This window comes from Dermacentor albipictus, chromosome 5 (genome assembly GCF_038994185.2).
Source record: "Dermacentor albipictus isolate Rhodes 1998 colony chromosome 5, USDA_Dalb.pri_finalv2, whole genome shotgun sequence".
In the NCBI taxonomy this organism is placed as follows: domain Eukaryota; kingdom Metazoa; phylum Arthropoda; class Arachnida; order Ixodida; family Ixodidae; genus Dermacentor; species Dermacentor albipictus.
Genome location: NC_091825.1, coordinates 86,988,542 through 87,015,072, shown reverse-complemented (window position 1 = coordinate 87,015,072; position 26,531 = coordinate 86,988,542). Strand labels below are relative to the sequence as shown.

The following is a 26,531-nucleotide window of genomic DNA, read 5'->3' as shown; positions in this document are numbered from 1 at the left end:
ACACTGCGTACACTACCGCATGAGAAGCTACTGCACAACATATAACACACGATAACTTACTTTACATTGTATATTAAATAAGAAATACTCGAAGTACAGCTTTGAGAGGCCGCGAAGTTTGTTTTCAGATAGTCAACACTAATCGCCCTGCAAGGAAAGATCTCAGCAAGAATTGAGCGCTCTCAAAGGACTATGATGTGTGTAGCGTTAGTCTCTGAATATTAGCATTCTTGCGCCAAACAGTAAAACACAAGTTTTGAAAGCTCCGAATTACTACACATTTCACATTAGACGTACACATGCACTACACTCAGTTGTAAAAAGAGCAAGTAACAGGTTACATGTTAAAATATATTGAACAATTTCTCGGGTTTGGTTACTTAAATCGTCCCCTTAATTTTCAGTAATAATTTTTTATCGGAATAATGATTTTTCTTCGTGTGGGCGCGTGAAACAATTTTTAGTACTGTGAACGGGGCTGCTTTCGCAGTTAGCAAATGTTTTTATTTTACCGCGTGGTATTCCACACAGCCATTCTGTTGTTCTAAAGCTCTGCTTTGTTCGAGAGCGGCCGCTTTCAAAGTAACGCACACAAAAAAGAAAGAGCCTTGAGCACAGACGGTTTCAGATCTCCGTGGGCAGCTGTGTACGAAATCAAACGAAGTGCTTTACTAAGAGCTCTCGTGACACGGCTTTGAATCGTACTTTCTTTTGGGGGGGCATCACGCAAGGTATGATGTTTCTCCTTTTCTTTCGTTAACCTTCCGTGCATGTCAAGTAAGTACACGCGACAAAGATGCGAAGGGGATGGAAGACAGTGCTAGCGCGAAAGTTTAGGCACGGAAATCACAATACGTGAAAGAAGTAGATGGTAAAGAATCCAATGTCGGAGAATCACCGTACGTCTCTTACTAGCCCGTGAATTTTTGCCCTCAAGACTCCGGAGGAAGGACAGAACAGTTAATAATGTACCTCCTGCAAAGCTTGCGTGACAGATGCATTCACAAATTTGGGGCGCTCTAACGTAGAACTATTCCAAAACTTTTCTGTTCCATTTCTGCTATCAGCCCTTCGCCATTGGTCAAACACTTTTTTGGATCACCCCCACTTCACCTGTCTGTCACGCGACGTCACGAAAACCGCGATACCTCCCCATCTGATGTGATGTGTACACAGTGATTATGCATGATTTGACCGAAAAACTAAAAACAGTTATTTCTGATTCGACGCCTTTCTGCCATTAGCCCCCGGCTATTGGTGAAAAGTTTTCGGGCTGCACCCACTTCCCCTGCCTGTCAAGCGACGTCACAAAACCGCGAAAAGTCATCGCGTCAAAGTGACGTGCCCGCAATAAAGATGCAATAATATGCCGAACAAAACTGAATTTTTTTTCTGAATGGCCGCAGGCTGCCCCGTTCTGAAAGGAATAAAACATGGCTGCTGCCGATCGCTCAGGCGCTGGCTACTCGCACCTGCCAGACAGCATGGCTTTATTTGCGTATAATAAAGCTTCTTGCGTGGCCGCGTAACATTTTCGAGCACTTTAGGCTCGTTTACGAGCACATTCGGCCAACTCTTCTTTGCTGATGTTCCGTTTCAGCGTCATTCTTAAGCTTCCGTTGCATGCCGCCGCGATTTTTGACCAGCCACCGCAAGCTAAGTAAGGGAAAACGGACCAATCGCAGACGCCGGCACCACCCTCTTCATCGGTTTATCGACTTTCAGTGCACTGGCTCTGCCCCATCGAATCCCTCTACACTTGAGCTTTCTCCTCGCCTCTTGTCTGCCAATTAGATATGACAAGCCACTCAGTGTAGGCAATGTTATTTGTTTTTCAAGCAAACAAAAGTGGCGTCTTATGAACGAGGATAGCGTTTGATTGGTTTCATTGGTTGGTTTTGACAACCCTGCGGGTGGCCGCCCGGAGCTTGCGTTGGTGGTTACGCAAATTTGACGTCAGAAGATTGGAATAAAAACATATTGGAATAGTCTTACGTTATTGCGCCCTTGAAGTTATCTTTTTAGCCTAAGTTTAGCTTAAAAGCTAAATTAGGCGCCCCTGCGCAATGTATAGCAAAAGCGATAGCAGCGGCTATCCTGTATTGGGGAAAAAATGAATAAATAGACGTTTGACAGCGTAACTTCTAACCCAAGAGGGCTGGGCAATTCGAACAATTCTACACTGCCTTCCTTGCTAAATAATTGCCTAGCGTATTTCTTCTTCATGAGAGTATTTCTATTTTGCGGCATGTAGGCACACATTAAAGGTGACATAATATGTATACAGACATTCACGACATTTAATATGTCGGTTTTCGACAACGTTAAAATGTTTTTGCAACAAATATTGTTTAAGCCGTGGTGAAGACAGTTCATAAACCTTCTAATAGATATCGTCTTAGGTGACACTCATGAGTCAATGGCTGCAGCTCTCTAAGCTAAATCTTGTGACTTACTCCAGTAATCCTTGTGTGCTCGTTTAAGATATCGGCAAAATACGTGAGTTGTAATTCGAAATTGTTTTTGTCTTGGAGTGTCGCTTCCTCGTACCAATCTGAGCCAAAGCGGTTGCCTGTGACTAATTTATAATTATCTTCGTAATTCTTTCCTATTTAATTCACGTTACTTACATCTCAAGAAAGTTGATTGTAATGCTCAGATTGTTGTGGACAAATTAGCATTTATTTCTTTTCCTGTTGCAGTGATACAGGAGACATGCGAAGTGCTGTAGTCGCTGTAATAATGTGCAGCATTTTGGTTTGCCTAAGCGTTGTTCAGTATTCAGAGAGTGATATGAAACCGGTAAGTGTTGCTAATGTCCTCTTCTACGAGTCTATACAGTATGCAAAATAAAAGTTGACGCTTGTGATTTCTCAACTAAGCGAAGGCGTACTTAGATGGTATGCCACTCAATCGCAGGCAATTAAGACGGGAGTCGTTTAAACAGAGCCGTTCTAATGGCTGTGCTCGTATTTTCTCCTGGTCTCATGCACCTTAAACGCCTCATAATGACGACTTACGCAAAAAAAGATCAAATACTACATTCTCGTCGGGAAACGATCAGCCTAGAAAACGATCTAGTCTACTGACTCGTACGCAAGACAGCCTAACGATCGAGATTATTTCAGTCTTATTCATTGGCATTACTCTAGCACTAGGTAAAACAGCTATACATTTTATGCGAAGCAAAAGCTTCCTCTAAATGTCACTGGGTAGGCGTAAAAACACGGGCGGACGGACGGACGGACGGACGGACGGACGGACGGACGGACGGACGGACGGACGGACGGACGGACGGACGGACGGACGGACAGACAGACGGACCAGACAGACGGACCAGACAGACGGACAGACAGACAGACGGACCAGACAGACGGACGGACGGACAGACAGACGGACCAGACAGACAGACAGACGGACCAGACAGACGGACCAGACAGACAGACAGACAGACCAGACAGACGGACCAGACAGACGGACCAGACAGACAGACAGACAGACAGACAGACAGACCAGACAGACGGACCAGACGGACCGACAGACAGACAGACGGACCAGACAGACAGACAGACAGACAGACAGACAGACAGACAGACAGACAGACAGACAGACAGACAGACAGACAGACAGACAGACAGACAGACAGACAGACAGACAGACAGACAGACAGACAGACGGACGGACCAGACAGACAGACAGACGGACCAGACAGACCAGACAGACGGACAGACAGACAGACGGGCCAGACAGACAGACAGACGGACAGACAGACCAGACAGACGGACAGACAGACAGACGGGCCAGACAGACAGACAGACGGGCCAGACAGACGGACCAGGCAGACCGACAGACGGACCGACAGACGGACCAGACGGACCGACAGACGGACCGACAGACGGACCAGACGGACCGACAGACGGACCAGACGGACCGACAGACAGACAGACAGACGGACTTTACAGACAGACAGACAGACAGACAGACAGACAGACAGACAGACAGACAGACAGACAGACAGACAGACAGACAGACAGACAGACAGACAGACGGACAGACAGACAGACAGACAGACAGACAGACAGACAGACAGACAGACAGACAGACAGACAGACAGACAGACAGACAGACAGACAGACAGACAGACAGACAGACAGACAGACAGACGGACGGACGGACGGACGGACGGACGGACGGACGGACGGACGGACAGACAGACAGACAGACAGACAGACGGACGGACGGACGGACGGACGGACGGACGGACGGACGGACGGACGGACGGACAGACAGACAGACAGACAGACAGACAGACAGACAGACAGACAGACAGACAGACAGACAGACAGACAGACAGACAGACAGACAGACAGACAGACGGACGGACGGACGGACGGACGGACGGACGGACGGACGGACGGACGGACAGACAGACAGACAGACAGACAGACAGACAGACAGACAGACAGACAGACAGACAGACAGACAGACAGACAGACAGACAGACAGACAGACAGAGACAGACAGACGGACGGACGGACAGACAGAGAGCCGTCGAACGAGCCCCTCAGCCACCCTGATAGGCTTTGCAGAGCGAGCAGAAGTTTTAATCAGCATTAAAATTTATTGAATAACAAGGCACGACGTGTCGGATCTTGAAGAAACGCGCCACAGCACCGCAGTACTATGACACGCGCAGTAAATTTCGGCAATCGATGCGTCCGGTAACTTCTAGCTTCATCGTCAGCTAGAAGATGCGCGTTCGCTCGCTCGCACGCACGCACGCCGTAAAAGGCCAAAATTCAGACCTATTGGCTTGCTTGATGAAAATTTGTAAGAGACTGTAAAAAAAAAAATGGTGAGAGATGAGAATTGTTTTTTTTTTTCTACATTCTTCGGCATGCGTCTTGTCCTAATGGTTAGAGCATCAGTCTTATGCGCCGAGAGAACTGGGTTCGAAACCAACAATCGGACCTGTAACTTTTATCTTTATGTCTGTATACTTGGCGGCGCAATTTTTTTTATTTCTAGCAGAGCGGCATTCTGACGTCAGCGTGCACCTGCGTGGTTAGTCAACGTTTAGATTATACCTTCAAGGGGCCGGAAGAGGCTGAGGAAGCTTCGCTTTATTACGTCAAAATTTTTCTCATGTGGCCCAGAGTCCAATCGGTTCAAGGTCGTCCGAAGCGAGAGGCGTTGGATGCCGCACCGAGGACCGGCACACAATAGGAGTTAGATGGTTTCCTCGCACCTACCATGAGTCGCACGTTGGACTACTGGTCATTTGAATATGAGGCAAGCATGAGCGTTCGTAGAAGTCGCCTCAAGCCACAAGCGGTACAGCAATGTTGTTTTGCAGCCACCCTCAAGCCTCAAATACCAGGGCCAATGGCAGATTAGTCGCTGCCACAAAAAGCTATTTTGCGCACTACGGAAGCTTTTGGAGAGAATCCCCTAGAGGGCTTGCTCTGGTGCATCTGGTGTGCACGCGTTGAACACTGTGTATCTCTTCCTCTCATACCTTCGGTGTATAAGGTTGCAAACCTACTTTTTCTCTCCTTGCCTTCTCCCCACCTTCGCTCACGTGATCTTTTGCAAATGTTCATATCTATGAATTGCTGTTTATATGCTGTAAGAAAAAGGTAATCAGAAATCGTTATCCGCTTCCCGTTTGGGTGTGTACACCTCGCATGTGCTATTTGGCAGGTCATGCTCATATTATCGTTAGTGGCGCAACCTAAGCAGCTGCAATTGGACTTTTATAGTTTTTTTATTACTCCGATTTCAGGACATTTTTTCGATTTTAACTGGAAAACGTACACCATTCAAGAACTGCTACAGAGCCGGAGCTATTGTGAGTAAGAATTGTATGCATTTATGTTAGGTGGCCACTTAGGCAGAATGTTCGAATACTGCCTTGTCAAAATGTATCTTGCTCCGGCAGTCTTCTGTGCTACAAGTTAATATTGCCTACTACAATGACAATTTTATATTGAACCACACCAAGCAGAGGGACACGCAACACTATGGCTACGTACAGACTTGTGCCGGAACGTAAACGCGTTGTATCTACATCGTGACAGTTAGGTCGCTTTTGTTCAGCTCATTTACCTGAACTTCTTGGCCACTCCTTAAGGCGGTAATGTCATGGCTTCCAATTATTTTTTTGTAACCTTAAATCTGTATATTTAAAATAATCTGACCAGAAACTTCTGTAGAAAACTAATAGCCGTATACATGGGGCGTTCTGCATGTCACAAGCACACGTCGTAGCCTTTTGGAGTATTCGCACAGTGCGCTACAGCGGTGTTTCGTTCGCTTGGGGTGAACCAGTGTCATGTTTAAATGGTACAGAATCTTAAACCTCCACTAAAATAGTAAACAATAAATGGGGAACTAAACCTTCTTCTTAATGGAAACATGTATTTGACAAAAATAACGAGGGGTGTTCATTAGTGTGAGTCATATATAAAGGTTGTTGACTTGCGTCGCAGAATTCCGCATCGTGTTACCTGCCACAGTTTCTTGCCCAAATAGCGTTTATCAGCCTTCTTTGCTTGAAAAATTAAATAATGTTTGTCTGCAGAACTGATAAACATGATGTTTTCATTTGAGCCAATGTCTGCAGACACGTCGTGAACGATTGTCGGTTTGGTAGCAGCGCCGTACTCTCCATTTTGTGGCACTGCTTCCCCACACTGCACCGCATATCCGCATTCACAACCATGAGCGCTATCTATCTATCTATCTATCTATCTATCTATCTATCTATCTATCTATCTATCTATCTATCTATCTATCTATCTATCTATCTATCTATCTATCTATCTATCTATCTATCTATCTATCTATCTATCTATCTATCTATCTATCTATCTATCTATCTATCTACCTGTCTGTCTGTCTGTCTGTCTGTCTGTCTGTCTATCTGTCTATCTATCTATCTATCTATCTATCTATCTATCTATCTATCTACCTGTCTGTCTGTCTGTCTGTCTGTCTGTCTGTCTGTCTGTCTGTCTGTCTATCTGTCTATCTATCTGTCTCTCTATCTATCTATCTATCTATCTATCTATCTATCTATCTATCTATCTATCTATCTATCTATCTATCTATCTATCTATCTATCTATCTATCTATCTATCTATCTCATTCCCCCTCCCCTCCCCATGTCTAGGTTAGCTAACTGGACTCGGTCTTCTTAACCACCCAGCCTTTCATCCCTCCTGTCTCTCTCCCTCTTTCTGAACTCTAGCTTCCAAATGGCACTTATACCATTACCAACGGTATCTTGCACTTTTCACGGGTATGCCCTAGATGTCACTGCCAGCCGGGCCTTTGACTGAGGGCCCCGACATATCACCTTTCTCTCCTTCAAATAAAATGCTTTCTCTCTCTCTCATAAAAAAAGGAAAAAGGACGGAGAGGTTATGTTTCTGGTGGGGATGGTGGGGTGCTTTGTAAAAATTCTGTTTTTGCTTTTTGTTAATTCTGGCGTGACCTGTGTTTTTTTTTCTTTCTCTGAACAGTGCAGAAGTTTCATTGACTGCTGCCAAAATTACTCGTGTATTGATTTTACATGTTTATACGACTACACTACGCCACAACCGGGCGTTACGACTCAGACTATCTGGTGACTTGCCATCCAGAATTTCAAACAATAAAATCTGATAGAAAATTATTCGTTGTTGTTTATTCGTTCTTCGATTGTCGCCTAATAAATTCAGTAGCGTCACCGCCGAAATCTTTATTTTACATGGCTGCTTCCCGCCGAGGTGACAATCTAGCATAAACCGGTGCAGTAACGATGCTTTCTACGAAGTAACGTAGCGCTCAACAACCAAAACAGCAGCAAGAGTTAACTGTTTCGGCAGAAATCTTCGTAGTGGAGCATGTTTCATGACTCGGCAAGTTGTAATCTTCTTGAAAGGAGTAGGAAACTACGCTGGAAACGTGAACTGATAATAAATAAATAAATAATAAATAAATAAATAAATAAATAAATAAATAAATAAATAAATAAATAAATAAATGTCCACTTCAAGAAGAATCTAAACGAATAAAAAATATCTGCACCGAGCTCGACAAGGTTTCTGAGCCTTACGCAGTTCAGCAGCGGGGTGCATGGAACACCACATTAAGTAAACATAACCCTGGGTACAATATGAGCAGACATGCTAAATATTTTCACACATATAGATATACCGCAAGATGATACGAGAAAGATAAAATAAATCAACAGTGCAGTGAATAAGGGCGCATTGATATTTTTTTCCAAAGGTATACCTTTCCCCTCTCCAAATGCAAGGTAGCCAAGCAAGAGCAATTCTTTTTAGCCGCCATGCCTTTTTCTTTGTGTCTCCGTAGCTCGTGCGAGTTCATCGGATAGGAAGCTCCACCGTGAAAAAAAAAAACAATATTCCGGTAGAAACCACGTACCTCACGATGAATGTCAACGACTCGACGTTAACGCGTTAGTATTGAAGCAATGTGTAGCCACATGCCGTACTGCCAACGGCTAAACGCGTCATGCGTACGGTGTGTATGCAGCCGGGTTCCTCTCTTACGCTATCCACTGGACACGCTGCGCTATCTAGCGGTGAACTCCGTGCGTGGTGCGGGCGTGTGAATGTACTGTATTCACACAAGATTGTCGAAATATATATGACGCTAGTTGGATTCTGCCAACCACCGGAGAAAAAAAAGAATTGTCGTTCATGAGCGGCCCATACCCTGTGACACATACACAGTGACCCATGGTGGCGTGAAAGAGGTCCATTCATCAGCAGCACACAATCAGTGCCAAATATCCAGAGACCGAAGTTGGCGGCAACATTGGTCGGCACATACGCATACATGTACCGCATAAGAGCGGCACATACCCAGTTACCCCCATTGGTGCGAGAGAGGTTCGGTAAAGTGTAACGCATGGTGGTGTCACTCTTACCAAGTGACGCGAGTTGACCCGACGGTGGGTTTTGAACTAGATTCCGTCAGCGCAGAAGCGCGATGCCCTACCAATTAGACGATGGATTACCGAGTGACTCCAGTTTACGGAATATGTGTTAGATACACTAATATATATATATATATATATATATATATATATATATATACATATATATATATAGCTGCCGAAAAGTGCGCGAAGTGTGCTAAGAATACTAATAGCACTAAACATTTTTGCATGCTTGGGGATGAGTTTTACCAACTGGGCCGCCTTCTGCCGGTGCAAGCAATCTGAGTCTCTTTTGCAGCTTCGAAGTGCTGTATAAAGACCGTCAAACTTCCTTGCCATTTCATTCCTTTCACTGAATGGTTTCTGCAGAATTACATTACTTAAGTGATTTTCCATAACTTAGCGTTCTCATGCGATCCCCCCTAGGCATGGCGTCTGCCAGCCTCCCTATTCGCGCACTTTCGACCGCGGCTGCCGTAGAGAAACAGTGCAGCTGGGCTCGTTTTACCAAATCACGACAGATACTTTTTTTATTCTACGGCTTAACTTTTTCGCTCTGGAAACATAGTAGTACGCCTTCTCTCTAGAAACATGGTGTTTCTTTCCTCGCCCGTTGTCGTTTGCGCGGTTACTTGATGCATTTCAATACTGACCACCAACTAGCCCGCATCTCCCTGTTAATCATGGGCAACTTTGGCAAGCGAGTGCTATGTAGCAAAGGTGCACGATATAGCAGTATGCGGTGTGCACTCGAAGCAACGGGAGTGTCAGAATTGCCACTACTCGTGTTGAATAAACATGGCTTCAGAAATATGCTCTGTCGTTACATTGCTCGAAAGCTTTTCGCATTACTGTTGACACTCCACGAGAGATGAGTTCTGCGGTAATTGCTTTTGGTAAGTGCGCTCCTTCTTTCCTACCCCAGTCTCTCTTTCATTATTTATCATTTCTTTAATTAAATTAATAAGTACAAGTAATTTCCCCTAAGCTGTCCTTGGTGTCTGTTTGTTGGCGTCTTACGCGTCTAATAAAAATCGGGAGTCTCCTTTTCCTTTGTTCTCGTTCATATATATATATATATATATATATATATATATATATATATATATTGTCAAGTTGTCCCAAAGCTGGTTGAGGGCATTACATAACGGGGGGGGGGGAGGGGAATAAGTGCAGGCGTATACAACATTTATACAAAGAATAATGGAGTAGAATAGGCACAACAGAAGGTTATAACTATTGCACATATATTTACATGTTACATTAACGACACACAAGCGCAATAACTCAAGTCATTGGTTGTTAAAGGAGTACGCAAAAACGAACTTAGTCAAACAAAGGTACAAAGTTCGGTAACGACTAAAGTACAGAGAAAAATTATAAAGTAAATTGAATAAAAGTGCAAATTACAATTAAACATATAGAAAAAAAGGTTGTGAATTAGTAAGCACACTATGAGAAGAAAAGAACCAGTGGAATATTAATTAGGGATGGTTGCATGCACGTTAAGATGAATTAGGTCTCGAAATTTCCTTATGTTAATTTCTGTAACGATGTCTGATGGCAACTGGTTCCCGACATTTGATGTGTGTGGTATGAGAGATTCCGAGTAGTGTTTTGAGCGGCACATTATCTGTTTTACTTTGTTAGGATGGTCCCGGCGAGGAAAGATAGCTGCATGCTGATTGCAGGAAAAAGTCGTCATGGAGGGATGTGCCATGATAACGTCTATGGAAAAGTGATAAGCGATGAAGTTTACGGCGATGCGAAAGCTCTTACAATTGAGCGCGACTTTTTAAAGCAGTGACAATAGCGAAAGGCAAGTATACCGAGTAGATGAAGCGAACAGCATGGTTTTGAAGGGCTTTGATGTCGTTAATACTGCAGTGTGTATAAGAAAGGTAAAATAAGGTATGATCAACTTTATTGATAGAACAACAACTTTAGTACCGTATAGAATATGCGTGGTTCAGGATTATTTTCTCGGCCGTGGACTCCGATGCCGTCACTGGATTTTCTGCGACACAGGGTCCTTAACAATATTGTGTTAAGATAGTAAAGGTCCACTCACACTGCCCTGGGGGACACCAGAAGTGACATGTCTGAAAGGTGAGGTAGTGTCATTAACAGAGGTGAAGAGCTGATAAAGAATCTTTTATCCTTGCTAGAACGTTAAGGTGAATGTTAAGCTCTTCCAATTTAGTCAATAGCCGGTGGTGAGAGACGCGGTCAAAAGCCTTTTAATGGTCTAGAAAAATTGCATCTTCTTGCAAAACCAGGTCGTTTGAATCTTATGGATGAAGCCGGCAAGTTGCGTGTCCCAATAGTATCCTATTCGAAAGCCGTGCTGTCATTTGAATATAATGTTATGTTCTTGAGGTAGTTAATGACCCGAGAATGTATAACGTGTTCTAGATGTTCACAGACAGTACTAGTTAGGGAAATGGACTATATAAAAAATAGAATACCAAATGGAATATATATATATATATATATATATATATATATATATATATATATATATATATATATATATATATATATATATATATATATATATATATATATATATTCGCGAACTGTTTTCTTTTTGCCTGATTAGTGTCTTCTGAATTATAGTCAAACCTTCCCTTGGAATTCGCCTCTTAATGCCTCGAATAATTTATCGCCTGTCACTTCTGGCGTTGCAGAACAGGATAGTTTTCCCGTTTCCGGAACAACCACTGAGTGCTGAAGAAAAACAAATAAACTTCATTCATTATGACGTGCCACTCCCTGGTATAGTACGGGCAGAGAAGTAGCTATCTTTACCTTCTCTTTCTTATCTTGACCACGACACTTTACCGCTGACTTCAATTTAGTCACTTAATGTCTGTGCTAGTCAGTAGGTAAACTGTAGTTTTTTGTCAGCCAATAATAGTAGTTAGTTCCCTGACCGCACTCTCCCGGTGCAATATTTTCCTCTGCTGTAGAATTGATGGATAGATTGAGAGCTAATACGTTCGACTTTCACTCTGTTGATCGAAGTTTAATTCAAGTAAGCGTCCTGCGCATGTATTTTTTATTTATAAACTAATCGCAAAGGGCTCCGGGAATCCTGCTTCGGACGCCGGCGTCAGTGGTGGAGATGAAAACAAAGGAGCTCTTAAGAAGTATTGTTGGAAAAGGGTACAGCCGCGATATTAGGTGGTATAAGAACCCCAATTTATTTCTAGAGCGGAACGTACATTAATTCTTACCGAAGGTAATGCACACTGCGTACATCAGTACGGTCTAAGTAGAACGGATACTTGAAACAATATAAAATAAATAGAAAAAACGTACGCGGATCCTGTGCATGATGGAATAAAATGAATACTTTCGGTAGAGATCAACCTGGTTGTGAACAATAAGTGGATTAACAACTAAAAAACTCGAACCAAGGTTTATTTTCAGAAACCCGGCGTTTCAGAACCAGACTGACTCCTTCTTGGAAGGGTGAGATTGCGGTAAGCTTAGCATCGCTTATATGTGTTTGTGAGGAGTTTGGCAGGAATGCAGCGACCTTCCGGAGTCCTTGGAGTTACGCTGCGGGAAGAGTTCATGACGAGCGACTGCTGTTTCCCGACGTTTTCTGAATGCCCTCAGAGCCGGCCCACTTTTCTGTTGCACTATAGTTAGGATAGGTCTGCTTTTCTCGATGAGAAATCAACCAAGCAAAAGCGCCAGATCTTCGGAAAGTTGGAATATTCGCTTGAGGTCTTTCCTTGCTGCTAAAAATGTGCTTATTTCCGGCGCTTTTATGATTTAACGTTTTATTTCAAGATGCATTAGTCGGAACGTATACCGTGATACGTAAAATGGTATCCTAATCACTGGTGTTCTCAATGGAAGTGAAGCAGAAATAATTGCTTGGATAGCTTTTGAGAATTGTTGCGTGAAACTTCAGAGAAGCACTTCAAGAATCCTGAATGAAAATAATAATTTGTCATTTTTAGTACAAATACTGAGGAGTAAAAAAAAAGAATCTGAAATATACAATATGTGAGCCATGCTTCTAGTTTACAACTTATGTAAGTTACACCACACGAAAGAATATTATGCAGGATTGGTGTCGGGATAATTAGCCCTCGTGATGCCCATGCTTTGCGGGAAAGCTGTGGTTTGACAAATGTCAAGACAGGTGTGTGCCTAATGTGCAGGAAACATTTCGTTTTCACTAGTTGCAGAAAGCACCTGGCTCCTTTTCTTACAGCGTTCTTTAGGCTTTCAGAGGAGTGGTTGTCAAGTACAGAAACATGCACAAGCCTCCTAATATTTGATTATTATGTTCGATCAGCTTTTCGGTACGAGGAAGCCGGTGTAATCGCGTGCCTTGAACTGGCGCTGGAGCCTTTACGTGATTTGTCGAGACGCTGATGGATAAAAGCACTCCGTGGTGGTAAGAAACAAAGTTCCAATTTGATATTAGGTTAAACGCAATGATCAGAAGAACACGCACGGCTGGGCATGTACCGACGTTTGAGACACTGGGAAAACCGTGTTAACGTCCCATAGGGAAATTAGGCCACTCGACAAAAGCCTGTGTGTCACCATTGCTGCTGTCATTTAAAGATTATGTAGTCGAGTCGACCAAAGCTCAAATTTGACGCGCTTTCATTCGGACGTACTAGGACCTCTGGATACTAGTTTCTACGAGACCTCGTCTGAAAGTCTTATTTTCCCAGGCTCCCCACTGCGCCGAAAATTGTTAAATCTGAACAGTGGTTAAAGGGCAGTCATCACGTCATGCGGTGCATGGCGTTGCTCATGGAAGAATTCCGATGACAATGTTTAACAACGTGTGAAAAAGGTATTGATCCAATTAATTGATTTCTTTGGGCCCGGTAACGTATGAGCTAAAAAAGAAATTAGGCGCTTCAAGGCGTATTTTTGTTGCATGCAGATATGACGTACAGGTAAAGTTAGCTGTTTCACTGCGTAATTTCTGAGGCAACGGAGACGTCACAGGACGCGCATTATAGATGGGGTTACATACAAGCCGATTTGCTAGATGAGAGCTGTCTTAATTTTTCGGCAAGGCACTCACAGCAGTAGCAGCCACGGTCCAGGAAGGCCTTCTAAGAAAGCTCCGAGAATAGAAAAATACTGCGCATGACAAGGTATTATTGTTCTCTTAATCGCATGGTGAGTAACGCTTACAGAGTCTAACACTGTGTGCGTAGTGAAAAGGAATGCGTACAATATTAGTTTTAGTTAAGTATGGAACCTGAGCATCATTGGCGATTATGCGAGTGTCTTGTATACTGAGAAGGCAAATATACCGCGGGGCCGAGGTCCAATTTATAGTTAACAAGCAAGTTAAGCATGCCTTTCTCTCTTCTAGCCCTCCGTTTTTAATGTTCTTAGTAACAATGAGCTAGATTCACAAATTCTGACTTGGATTGACAAACTCATTGATGTGACAAATTTTCATGCAGCAAACAATATAGTAAATGACAAATTCCACTCTGAGAGTACATTTATTAGCCACAAGAGTGATCATAACTTCGCGACTTTGTGGAAGTGTAGAATGTTTGGCACTGATGAGAGTAGACAATATAATGTGTCCGACAGTGGTTCGAGTAAACGGTGTTGCAGGCACTTAGATCCTTTGTTCCAAACGCATCATTCCAGACATACATGTGGCATCTTTTAGTGCCTAAAAAGAAAAGTGTTTTCATTACTTGGGTCTACCTCTGGCTACTTGCACACAGCAGCGAAATCGCCCGGTTAAGAAAACCTAGAGCACTGACTTCCTGAATGGAAAGCTTAAGGCTATACGGAAGCGTTATGCAAGGCTCTAGAGTATTACTATTGTTATTGTTTTGGTATTTTGGGTATGAAAGCAAATAATTCATGTTCATGAGTAGCTGATAACAAGATATCAACTAGGTTTGAACTTATCCCGCTAGCTGTGTAATGACGTGATAGCATATTTAGATTCGTTGTCTCGAGCGCTGCGCGCGTGTGCCCCACGGATGACGCTGCACTTTCGGATTTATCAAAGCGACCTCGTATGCTTTATAGACATGCGACGATTAAGGTGAAAGTAAACAAAATTGTACGCATCTCCGTTATTACAAACCAATCATTTGTAGTGCATTAATTTATTCGCTTCATTAGCTCCGCTTGACATCAATGTCTTTATGTGCGCTGAATCTGTATTTTTTTTCGTATTAAACATTCGTGCATGCAAACTGCCCCCGGTTACGCAAAACAGTTTTTTAAATGCTGAGCTTTGCAATCGTTAGCAACCTTGCAGCAAACGATTTATTCAATACTTACAAATCAGAATATTCCTTACAGGGCATTGCTTGTTAGAGCAGACTCGCGCATGCAAGCCGTCCTAGCAGCACCAAAGTGTCAGTTATACAATGCACCATTTATGCGCAACCCACATCGCATAGACGTCTTTTACAATGCTTACATATTGTTAATCGTAAGAGCCAGGCTGACCATGAACGGTTTCAGGATGCCCAGTATATCTTTCTCAGTGATTACGCGATTGTTGACTGCGTTTGCGGTGCTCAATGTCTCAAATATTTTCCTATCCATCCACCTAAAGAGTCTGAAAATAGGTGCGCACTTAAAACCCCGAATGCGTTAAAAAATTAACATCCAATTCTGCAGCCTCACCCGAAAAAAAGAAAGAAACACGATATGGTTGCGAGGCGCGTCGTAATGAGGGCTCCGGAATAATTTTGACCACCTGTCGTTCGTCAACGCGCACCTAGACCTAAGTACACGAGAGCTCTTACATTCCGCCTCCATTGAGATGGGGCCACCGCGGCTGGGATTAAACCAGTGACCTCAAACTCAGCAGCGCAACGCCGTAGCCACTAAGCTACCGCGGCGGATCCCGGAGAGCGTTCGCGTCTACGGCAATGATCAGCGAGATAGAAGCCCGCCACCAAAAATGACAGCTTCCACGTACTTTCCTAGGTAGTCACACAAGAGGGCCGATGAATAACGACTTCCTACGGATTGGTGCTTCGTGGTAGCGGGTCCCAAAAGGCGGTCAGCTAAAAGTTTCTGTTCGTGCTCAAAAAATGTAAAAGTGTTTTTTCCAGAATTAATCCAGCTGTAGCTTATAAAGGAACATATATCAGTCAAAATTTGTTCAGTGTTGCAATTTGTATGTTCGTCTATGCACGCCGACCCCAACAGCACCCTTATCGCATTGATGCTGAAGGAATGCAAGTCGTGGGCCGACAAAAAGGAGGCGTATGTTCCACGAATAAAAAAAAGTTAGAACAGAGGGCGTTGAAGTTATACCGTTTTTTGGAATTGCCGCTTATAAACGATTCTTCAAAATGATCTGCACCCATCGCCATGCTGTGGCGATGTGAGGCTGTGTAGAATACAGTGACGTGACTACGCAAAAAGAAAATGAACGTTTACAACTTGCACAGCGACTACTTGTCACGGCATAAAGGCATCTTATGCTGCAAACATGCAGTTGAAAGAAACTTACCGTGTTCTTTAAAGGTGAAGACACTGCACAGATTTTTTTCGTCCCAGTACTCAAGCGTGTATGTAGTGTCTACGTGACCTAAAAAGCAAAGCAAATGTCATAGCTTACACTCAAAAGAAGACAAGTATCATACATGTACGAATTTACCGTTGTGTGTCTATTCTGTTGTCCGTGTCTAATGAGCTGGGAAAATATCGATTACGAATTGAAGCTTGAAGTAGCGGAAGCAGCATGAACAATTTGAAAGCATTCAAGCAGGTATATATATTATTACTCATGCTCTGGAAATACACTGTTTTATACCCTTATGACGTACAAATGAACTGTTATTCTTTTCCATGCTATGAGTACTTCCACTTGTGACAGTTTACTCAACGCGTAATGTAATAGCATTCTCGATCAATGGCAGTTATTACCAGATCGACATAGCAAAACTCGAATGTCCTTTTGCTCAAAATATGCATGTAAAGTTATAGGCAGTACGGAAAAATATAAATAACGCCATTTCGCCCAGGGTGCAAATTGTCACAATCCTTACCAAATCGCCCAACTATCAGTTCTACTTAATACGAAGCGGCGACGAGACAGCTGAGGCAATATACGCCATAAGTCTGGCACTACTTCCTCTAGTGTCGGTCGGAGTAGGTATACCCGGATGCGCGCAAGCGAACTGCTGCGTTAAAGAATAAAATTTTATTAAATTTGGTGTTGGTTGTGAGAGCCTGGTATAGCACATTACTAGCGCCACCTCAGCTTCTCTTTCACAGCCCGACAACGCCAAGCGCAAACGGCGCACGAGGCTATTCGTGCTCTTTTATTTGGTGTCCATCGGCGCAGACACGCACGTAAGCTGTGTTCAGCCTTCATGTATTCGTGTAATAAATATGATGTTTCTTATATGCATCCGCTTGTTCTGCAATGCCTGGTCTATACGCCTCTAGCCACACCATCCAGCCCTCAACATCTGGCGTATTCGACGTCTGAGTCATCGCTAACCCACTCGTTACGCCAGCCGGCCAACAAATCAACCCTTGCTCGGTCATTGCTGCTTTCGCGTCAGACGCAGTTCCTGCCACGCGCTCATCACCTGGCGCTCGTACGTGGAGCCTCCTGCTACCAAAGGCAAAACGAACATTCTCTGGTGAACCACATCGACGTTTAGTTTAATCTAGCGGAGATAACACGCGCAACGCTCGCGTGTGTTGCATAGCGCTTGGAGTACTTCAGATACCACATGGTCGGGAATTATGTGGGAACAACTTGACCCTTTTTGACTATGTCGTACTACGGAGGAGACCCTACAAGAGACGAATTTGAACGTCGCGAGCTGGACAACGCTGGTTCTAAAAGAAAACTGATTCAGCAATCGCAAGCCGACTTTCAGCAGCGCCGAGAGTCAAAACCTACAGCCTCCTATTGGCAACCAAATTCCCTACGCGGTCTAACCGTCCACTACAGCCTCCATTGACAGGTGTGCCAACTTCAATCAACGCGCAGCATCGACCAGCTTTGCACTGTGCTCGCGTTTCCAAGGACGGCTCAGCGCAGCGGTGTTGCCTTTTCGACGCTGTTATTATCGGTGTCGGTAAGTGCGAAGCGTTCCTGGACTCGGGATCTAAGGTGAGTATAGAATCCTAGACCAGTGTCCCAGCTAGCATGCGATTCCCTCGACTGAGCCGCTGCTTGCTGTTGTCAGAGGGTGTACAGTGATACCTGCCGGCGCTGCCCTTCTAAAAATGGCCATTGGTGCCATTACTGGAGTTCTTGAGGCCGCCTTTCTAGAAGATATTGTACTTCCTTTTATCCTTGCTTAGGATTGGTTTTCGGCCGCGCAAGCACATCTCATCTTTGACCCTCTGAAACCAACCAGCTGCATTATTCTTCTGCAGATCTTATTATTGCTACAGGCAATCAGAGCCTCGTCTCAGGATTGACAAACGCTGTGATTCTTGTTCCTTCAAGCTTTCTGTCCGTAACGAAGACATAATTTTAAAAAAAAAGCTCAGAAAAGAATCAAGCCCTGTAGCCACCAGAGCAGCCACCATGGTAGGCTTTAGCGACCCATGCTTAGTCCTTATGAAGCTTCTGGAGAACGCCACAAGCCCCTGTAGGCAACACGGGGCCTGTGCGAATCTGCTTGCACACTTCACAAGCCAACATCGGCAGCCAGCATTTTTCTGGGCATTGGTCACTCATTCAAAACATATTTATCTAGCATAACTCTGCTATTACTTACCATGATGACAATCTCGACCATTTTTACTTACAAGCAGCAGCAGCGCCCAGGCCTTCATTTGGCCCTTACTGAGTGCACCTTTGATATGACAGTGCAGCCCCAGAAGCAACCATCGATTGCTGAAGCAGCGTAGGGTGTGACCAAAAAGCTCGATGATCACATTATTAGTCTTTATACGTTACTCTGACCAATTACCAACCAGAAGGCGGGGCTACCGCCTCCCTTACCAAATGACGCCAACAACCTTTAATGCTTTCCCTATCTCGTGTTTTGCATCTCGTATTAAACCGACATTGAACAGTGTACGTGTCCCAGCTGAAGACCGACGTGCCTCTAGTGACTCGTCAGCTACAAATGTTTTGTCCCCCTTGTAAAAGTGGTCCAGAATTCCAGTATGACGAACGCTCGTTTGTTGCTGTGTATGCTTGAGCCGCTTCATGCCAAACCGCTAACCACATTTCTTTTTTGTTTCAAAGCGAAGCTTTTCTTTGCGAACCTCGCCGGGTTTCGTGACCGTGGGCGCTGCGATCTGGCTGCTCCCTTGTCTAATCGGCCAACCAAACACAGCGGAGAACACGCGCCTCTGGCTTCCTTGCAGCAGATGGCGCCAGCCTCCGCGCATCCGCGGCTACATAGCAATGAGGAAGTGAAGGCTTCTTGCGCACAGGATGGATTTGAATTGAGCTACGTGTGTATGCGATTGCTGCCTCAGACACCATGATGCATTCAAGGCGTCCGTCATACTCGCTAGTAGTTAACAACTCCGCTTAACAAAAAGCGTGGTATAATTTATGTGCACCTCGGCTTTTGTGTGTGTGCGTGTGTGTGTGTGTGTGTGTGTGTGTGTGTGTGTGTGTGTGTGTGTGTGTGTGTGTGTGTGTGTGTGTGTGTGTGTGTGTGTGTGCGTGCGTGCGTGCGTGCGTGCGTGCGTGCGTGTACTCATGGTTTGACTCTTTGTGTACTGACACAAATTTCGCTTCATATAAATTCCAGCTCAGTGGATCTGCTGCGTCTTTAGGTTCAGGGTCGATTCCTGTTCGAGCAGGTTCCAATAAGATTGATTTGATTACGCTTTTCCCTTTGGGTTAGGGTTCATTTAAACACCCTGAATACAAGCTATCTGAATAAACATGAACGTGGATGCACCTCCATACGTTCTGATGGTCCCAATGTTTAAGAAGAGACAAATTGTGGTTGCTCACCAAAACTCTTCCCGACCTTCATCACTCCTTTTTTGCTAGTGCGATTCTGGCAGAGGGTTGCGTATAACACAGATTCGCTGGAAGAATGGTTTCCGAGAACGTGTTAGTCAAGCGTAAGGAAGGGAGGGAGGTGACGCTCTAAACGCTGGAGCAAATCAACGCAACCATTCTCAATGGTAATATTCTAGCATTACTAGGTACCACTAGCACTCCATAATATTATCGCGCAAAAAAGAAAATATCAGACAATGCATGGACATTCTCTATAGGTGGGTACGTAGTATGCTTATAAAAGGCAGCGTTATTCGTTTCTAGTGGCATCGACAATTTTATTTGTAAGTGCTCTTTGCCGTTCAGCCATCGCCTTCGGTGCCATGATGCCGAACTTCACATTGGCTGACGTCACCTTTCGCACACTGATCTAGCGCAACAACTTTTGCACGAATACGGGGCGCGACATTATGTTAAGGGGTTAATTCTGCTATGTTTCGGCGTAAGTTGATAGCAGAAATACTATGGAAAGGCTCTGCCTCCTTCCCAAACCCTGCATATAATCTAATCTTCCTTGTGCTGCACTTATCGTGTACACGCGGCCTTCTCTCATGCTTGGAAAAATAATTTTGTATACCATGCATTGAGCAATACAAATCAGGATAGGAAGCTTTTGATGTTTTTCTACAATTTCCTTATTGAGACTTTTAATCTGATTATAACATTTGAGAAGTTGATATATAACTAAGAATAATTGTAATGCTAACTGTGTAATGTAATGTAAATGTGTAATGTAAGGCGTAATGCAAGAAGTACTCTGAATATCTCAGAGCGACGGCAAGCATCATTACCTTGGTTTTGTCCAGCTGCGTGGCATGTGCATATTTAAACAATTTGGCTAAAGTTACGTGGGGCAATCGGTATATGGCTATTAGGGACCAACGAAGCAAGGCAGCGTTCAGTTTTCCATTCAAAAGGAGCTAAACATTGCTTCGAGAATGCGCAAATATCGTACGTATGTAAGTGTTGTATTGCAAGTATTTATGCAAGTGTGTACAGTAAGCGCAGAGCTATGTCAACTTTTAAAAAAAAATTCGGCAGATCCAACGCATATTTGGGAATAGTTGATAGGCGAAGCTTTCATTGATCGCTACTGAAATGTTGATGTTGAGTACTTTTGAACATGACAACCAAGAGGAGGATTGGCCACACAAGTGATAAGTTAACTTAAGTAAACGAGAGGTGCAATTGAACTCAAATTGAAATACTAAAATGTATTCATTTCACTTCTTCATTTCTACGTTGGCCAATGCTGGCCAATTAGCCAGATTGGGTATGTGCCCGTAACACCTAGGATTTACAGCTACATCTACATCCTCGCCGAGTGCAATGCCTCTGGTGGTGGTGATAAACTTTATCAAAAGGGGGAAGGATAAAGAGGGACGTGGCTGAGTGTTAGGGCTCAAGTAAGGCCCTGGGCCTGCTTGGCCTTTTCCGCCCAGTCCACCAGTTCAAGTTGTCGGTCGACGTCCCCGGAACTGAGCCAGGCTGTCCAGTCAGTCTCGCTGCTGACGGGGGGATGGGAGAACGGGAGCGAGGTGCATTCCCACATTATGTGTGTGAGTGTTCCTGTATCTGAACAGAGCCTACATTTGTCGCTTTCCCTGCTCCCTGTGTGGTGTCGAGGAAACAAAAGAATATTGACTGTGCTACTGCCAATCTTTTCAAAATGAAAGATATGACCTCTGCACAGCTCTCAATCAGTTAGATAGAAAACCGTTCACCTTGAACAAGACCTTGGGACCGTGGCCTCGCATATCGCTGCTACAAAAGGCCACAAAAGCGCTGCTGCGATATTTGAAAGCTACCAGATTGAGTCAGCGTCTGTGATCCGGACTGAGTGACTGAATGATATCCCCAGTTTACTTTCTCTTCTTCTTTTAATCTTTCCTTCCCTTTTTCCCTTTCCCCAGTGGAGGGTAGCTAGCCGGGTTCAGTCTTGGTTAACCTCCCTACCTTTCATTTATCATTTGCTCTCTCTCTCTCTCTACATCCTCACTCAAAGTACGATCTCATCCCATCTTTTTTTACAGTGTATCTTTCTGCGTGAGACAAAGCGAAGTGCACGTTAGAATTCTTCAAAATACTTATCATGTCGACAAATCTCACAAGATATCTAGATAATTGATTATTCATACCTGTAACAGCAGACATTTTAAATCCCATCTGCAATATACTTATTTCATTTCGCCCTAATTTATCTTAAAAAATAATAACAGTTCCAACACCACCCGATTCATGGTCGATCCCCCAGAGTGGGTTGCGCCTTTTCTCCAGGGAACAAGAACAAAAACTTCGTTCTCCCCACTCGGGTGCTTACTTTCTAATTTTTATAGTTACGGTATTTGCCGCAAAGTCACATATAGTAAAACAAACATAAACAAAATGGCATCAAATAAAGGCATGTAGCCTTGCGTGACACAGGCGCTGCAGCAACGAGTTAACGCATTTGTTGTGAGTTAGCAAACGAGTGAAGTGGTCTGCAACATTAATCTTTTGTTCAGCCTCCCTGAGCACTTCGTGCCTAATATACTGTCTTCTATAACACAGCCAAAAAAAGGCAATGGATGTCCACACAGCTGCGCAGGTGTGCTGTAAGCACAGGTGTCGGGAACATAGAACACGTTGCGTTGTTGCCGCTTGCAGATACTCGAGCTCAGGTGAGACCAAGGGCCCTATAACGTAAAACTATTCCAATATGTTTCTATTCCAATCTCCTGACGTCAAATTTGCGTAACCACCAACGCAAGCACCGGGCGGTCACCCGTAGGGTTGTGTGAACAGACCAATCAAATGCTCTCCTCATACATAGGCGGTCACTTTTGTTTGCTTGATAAACGAATAAAATTGCCTACACTGACTACACTTGTCGTATCTAATTGGCTGACAAGAGGCGAGGAGAGCACTCAAGTGGAGAGGGATTCGATGGGGCCGAGCCACTGCACTGAAAGTCGACAATTAGGTGAAGAAGGTGGTGCCGGCGTCGACGATTGGTCGGCCTTCCCTTACTTAGCTTGCGGTGGTTGGTCGAAAATCGCGGCGGCACGCAACGGAAGCTCCAGAATGACGCTAAAACGGACCCTCAGCAAAGAAGAGTTGGCAGAATGAGGGGGTAAACGTGCCGAAAGTGCTCAAAAACGTTACACGGCCACGCAAGAAGTTTTATTATACGCAAATACACCCCTGCTCTCCGGCAGGTGCGAGTAGCCAGCATCTGAGCGATCGGCGGCAGCCATCTTCTATTCCTTTCGGAACGGGGCAGTCTGCGGCTATCCCGAAGAAAATGCAGTTTTGTTCGGCATATTAATGCATCTTTATCGCGTACACGTCACTTTTACGTGGTTAGTTCTTGCGGTTTTGTGACGTCGGGTGACAGACAGGTGAAGTGGGTGCAGCCCGAAAACTTTTTACCAATAGCCGAGGGCTAATGGCGAAAAGGGGTCGAATTAGAAATAACTGTTTTTTTTTCTGTCAAATCATGCATAAGCACTGTGTACACATCATATCAGATGGGGAGGTATCACGGCTTTCGTGACGTCGTGTGACAGACACGTGAAGTGGGGGTGCTCGAAAAACGTTTTTGACCAATCGTGGAGGGCTGATAGCAGAATTGGAATAGAAAAGTTTGGAATAGTTTTACGTTATAGCGCCCCAAGTGTCAGATCACCCCAGACTGAAGCATACGAAGGTACTCTACCACTTTCTTCAATTTTTGTTATTGTTGTTAGGCTTAATAATCCTGGCGAATAGCCATAGCGGGGGTATTCGCCATGAATCAGGTGGTTAAGAGGAGCGAACTACAACAGGGAAACAAAAAAGCAAATTGAAATTTCCGCATATACACAGTGTTTTTTTTTATCTGAACCAAATTGATAAGAAATTCTCCGCGGCAGATAGCTCAATTCTAATCCTTGATCAAGATTGCTCGATGTGGTGGCCATTACTTCTACGAGAAATCAAAATATCTAATTGATCATTTAGCATAAATACGGAAATTAGCTATTTAATTAATTATTTTACGGCACATATTTCAATTTACGAATGGTGAGTTCGCAATGTATATATATGCTAGGAACAAATTGTCAGGACTACGCCAATTTGCAGATACTAATTTTTAGAGTGTCCGGCAAAGTGCATTCGCATTCTAGACATTTTTGTGCTTCAATGCATAAAACAGCTTTTTTTTTAATAAGCGGAACAGCGCATTTCTATTGCAAATTTGATGGTGCAAATCTCGAAATCGGTGATACACTGAGAATTCGTTCCAAGTTGATATGCCTTGCATACTCACTAGCTACAATTCGTATGTTTTAATATGTGCTGTCCTTTTAAAATCGAATTAGCATTATTATATCAATCTTCAGTTCAGCATAATGATCACACGTTGAAATAATGGCCACCTCACAAAGTAATATAAATCATGTGTTAGAATTGTACTTGCAACACCAGCCAATAAAAACAAATTGGTACAACTAAAGAAAAAGAGAGCACCCTGTAAATAAAAGGTGCAAAGTGGGAGAAGTAGTAAAACACCAAACGCTGAATTTAATAGTTGGAGATTAATTTACCAGAGCAATCGAGTGGGTTCAACAAGAAAATTTCGAACTTCACTTTTCCGTAACACACTTCTTCAATTCTGTGTAGCCCAGTGCTCTTAGTTCACGCACGCTCAGGTCCTATTCCATGCAGATCGCTCCCTCAAAGTATGATGGAAAGAAAAAAAAAGTACTTCGCTTTAATAACCACTGCCACGGGGCACGCCGTCATTTTGCGGCCACAAGCGCGTGAACTGACTCCCAACTGACCCCAAACACCGTCGCAAAACACCCGAGAACGTCCACAGCGAGTGCATTCCATGATTGCTTTGACATTTCAGCAATTGGATCCACAGCAAGTCAATATTCCTCCCTTGAACACAAGCACTTTCGGGAAAAGCAAAAAACTGAATAATAGCAGCAGAAATATTAATTTATTAGCGCGTACGATTTCCGGCAGCAAGGTGCACTGACGTTCCAGTTCTTTTTTTTTCTCCTTTTTTTTTCAAGGATAGAAGTGGAGTGTGTTGCCGAGAACAATGGTTCTGTTGGAGATTCGCCATGGGAAGGAAATTGTAGACATCAAAAATGTTACATAGCTATCCTACATTTCAAAACACCGCCAAAGCTTTGCCCGGGAGTAGTTCGCTGAATTCTGCGTGAAAATGTTAGCTTGTGAAATTACATATTTACAAATATATCTTAAGGATAACATTTTCAGTTGAGTGAATCTTTCTATGAGTCGAATTCAAAGCTTTCTTATTGGGGCAAGTTTGTGGGCGTTGTTGTTCGAAGTGTGAAGCCTTGAAATGCAATTATATTCATTGGGAGTCGATCCCAGGCTTTCCTTACCATATAACAAATGTGTGTCACAAATTGGGAGTTACATCGTACCTTTTTATCATCCCTGAATAAATAAGCCAGAAAAGCTATCATTCTCCGGCTGTAAGTAACTTATATTAAGCTATCTTGGCCCGCTCGAATGTTGCCAGAAGTATTGTCTCGTTGCCTCGGCAAACAGAGCGAATTGTTCGCGTAATGCGTCTTTGAACCTATACACCTTTCCATGACCAAAAAACGTGTTTGAAGATTAGAGATGATATTGAAAAAATATTCTCACCTTACTTCTTCGCCATAACCTTCAAGAAATACATAATATTCCTCACTCAAGTAGATTTTCTGATGATATAGGCACTCGTGCGAGTACTTTCCAGTAAAATCGATGTAACTTCTGTCATACAGCCATATCTTCATCGAGGTGTTAACAGACTGTAACAGAGACGTTGCCAGTTAGCCTCACTGGTACTAGCGTGAAAACGATGGCACCCACTTTAAGAAGCTTAAATCAAATGTAGACAGCTACAGATAATTCTGCTTCGTAGCAAGTGCTTTGCATAAAGCTCTCTAAAAGCGACATTAATTCATCTTTGTTGTTTTACGACTCAAATCCGGCGAACCAAACTTGGGTTGATATCTTTGTAAATGATAGCCTTACACATTACAAAGCACACGCTGTAGCTATCAATGACGAACGCGTCCCTAAGCCACCATGGTGGACCTTGCTGAGAACGCGGAACTTCTATGTAACATTAAAACGAGTTGAATGACAAGACATTACGTACTTGACCTTGTAGGAATGCACTACAGCGCCACAGTAACATGAAGGACCGCAGTGAATTTAGGTGATGATGGTTATGGTGGTTATAATAATGCTGCTGCTGATGATGATGGTGGTAGTGGTGGTGGTTATGATAGAAATATTATATGGCCTGTGCCCACTAAGAGGGATAGGCCAAGAACTGGGTGGCAGGAAGCAGAAGAACGCTTCCAATAACATCTTCGAGTATCTTCATCGTCAGCTAGAAGGTGCGTGAACTAATTTCTCCTAATTGTTGCGATGCGATGCCACTCACAAGTCAAGCGTCTCAAGGAACTAGATTGCACGAGGGAAATTGACATCGGTGACCGTGGCAAACATGCAGAGCGTCAGCGGCAGTGCAGGTTTACGACAGAAACCACCCGAGGTGGCACCTGAGACGAGCGGGGAACAGCGGCA

The 26,531-nt window shown here is 43.8% G+C and overlaps 1 protein-coding gene and 1 long non-coding RNA gene across 2 annotated transcripts; one reads left to right on the top strand and one right to left on the bottom strand.

The window, feature by feature from the left end:
* Positions 1–578: 578 nt before the first annotated feature.
* On the top strand, positions 579–7,678 carry LOC135906904 (uncharacterized). Its single transcript, XR_011514895.1, has 4 exons — positions 579–731; positions 2,703–2,802; positions 5,786–5,851; positions 7,527–7,678. It is a non-coding gene; the product is annotated as an uncharacterized lncRNA (long non-coding RNA).
* A 3,345-nt stretch (positions 7,679–11,023) lies between these two features.
* LOC139060321 (uncharacterized) lies at positions 11,024–26,149 on the bottom strand. The gene is made up of 5 exons (XM_070539425.1): positions 26,098–26,149; positions 25,596–25,744; positions 19,890–19,966; positions 16,452–16,529; positions 11,024–11,058 (listed from the first exon to the last, which is right to left on the bottom strand). The coding sequence occupies exons 1-5, from the start codon at positions 26,134–26,136 to the stop codon at positions 11,024–11,026; spliced, it is 378 nt and encodes a 125-aa protein (XP_070395526.1). The 5' UTR covers positions 26,137–26,149.
* Between the last annotated feature and the right edge of the window lie 382 nt (positions 26,150–26,531).

Excerpts from the sequence above, each read along its gene's own strand:
- LOC139060321 (XM_070539425.1), bottom strand. The coding sequence starts at position 26,136 with ATGTTACTGTGGCGCTGTAGTGCATTCCTACAAGGTCAA. Across the intron at positions 19,967-25,595 it reads GGTTATGGCGAAGAAGTAAG|CGAATCTGTGTTATACGCAA; the intron begins GTGAGAATATTT and ends CCATTCTTCCAG. Across the intron at positions 11,059-16,451 it reads CTTCACCTTTAAAGAACACG|ACATGTCACTTCTGGTGTCC; the intron begins GTAAGTTTCTTT and ends CTCACCTTTCAG.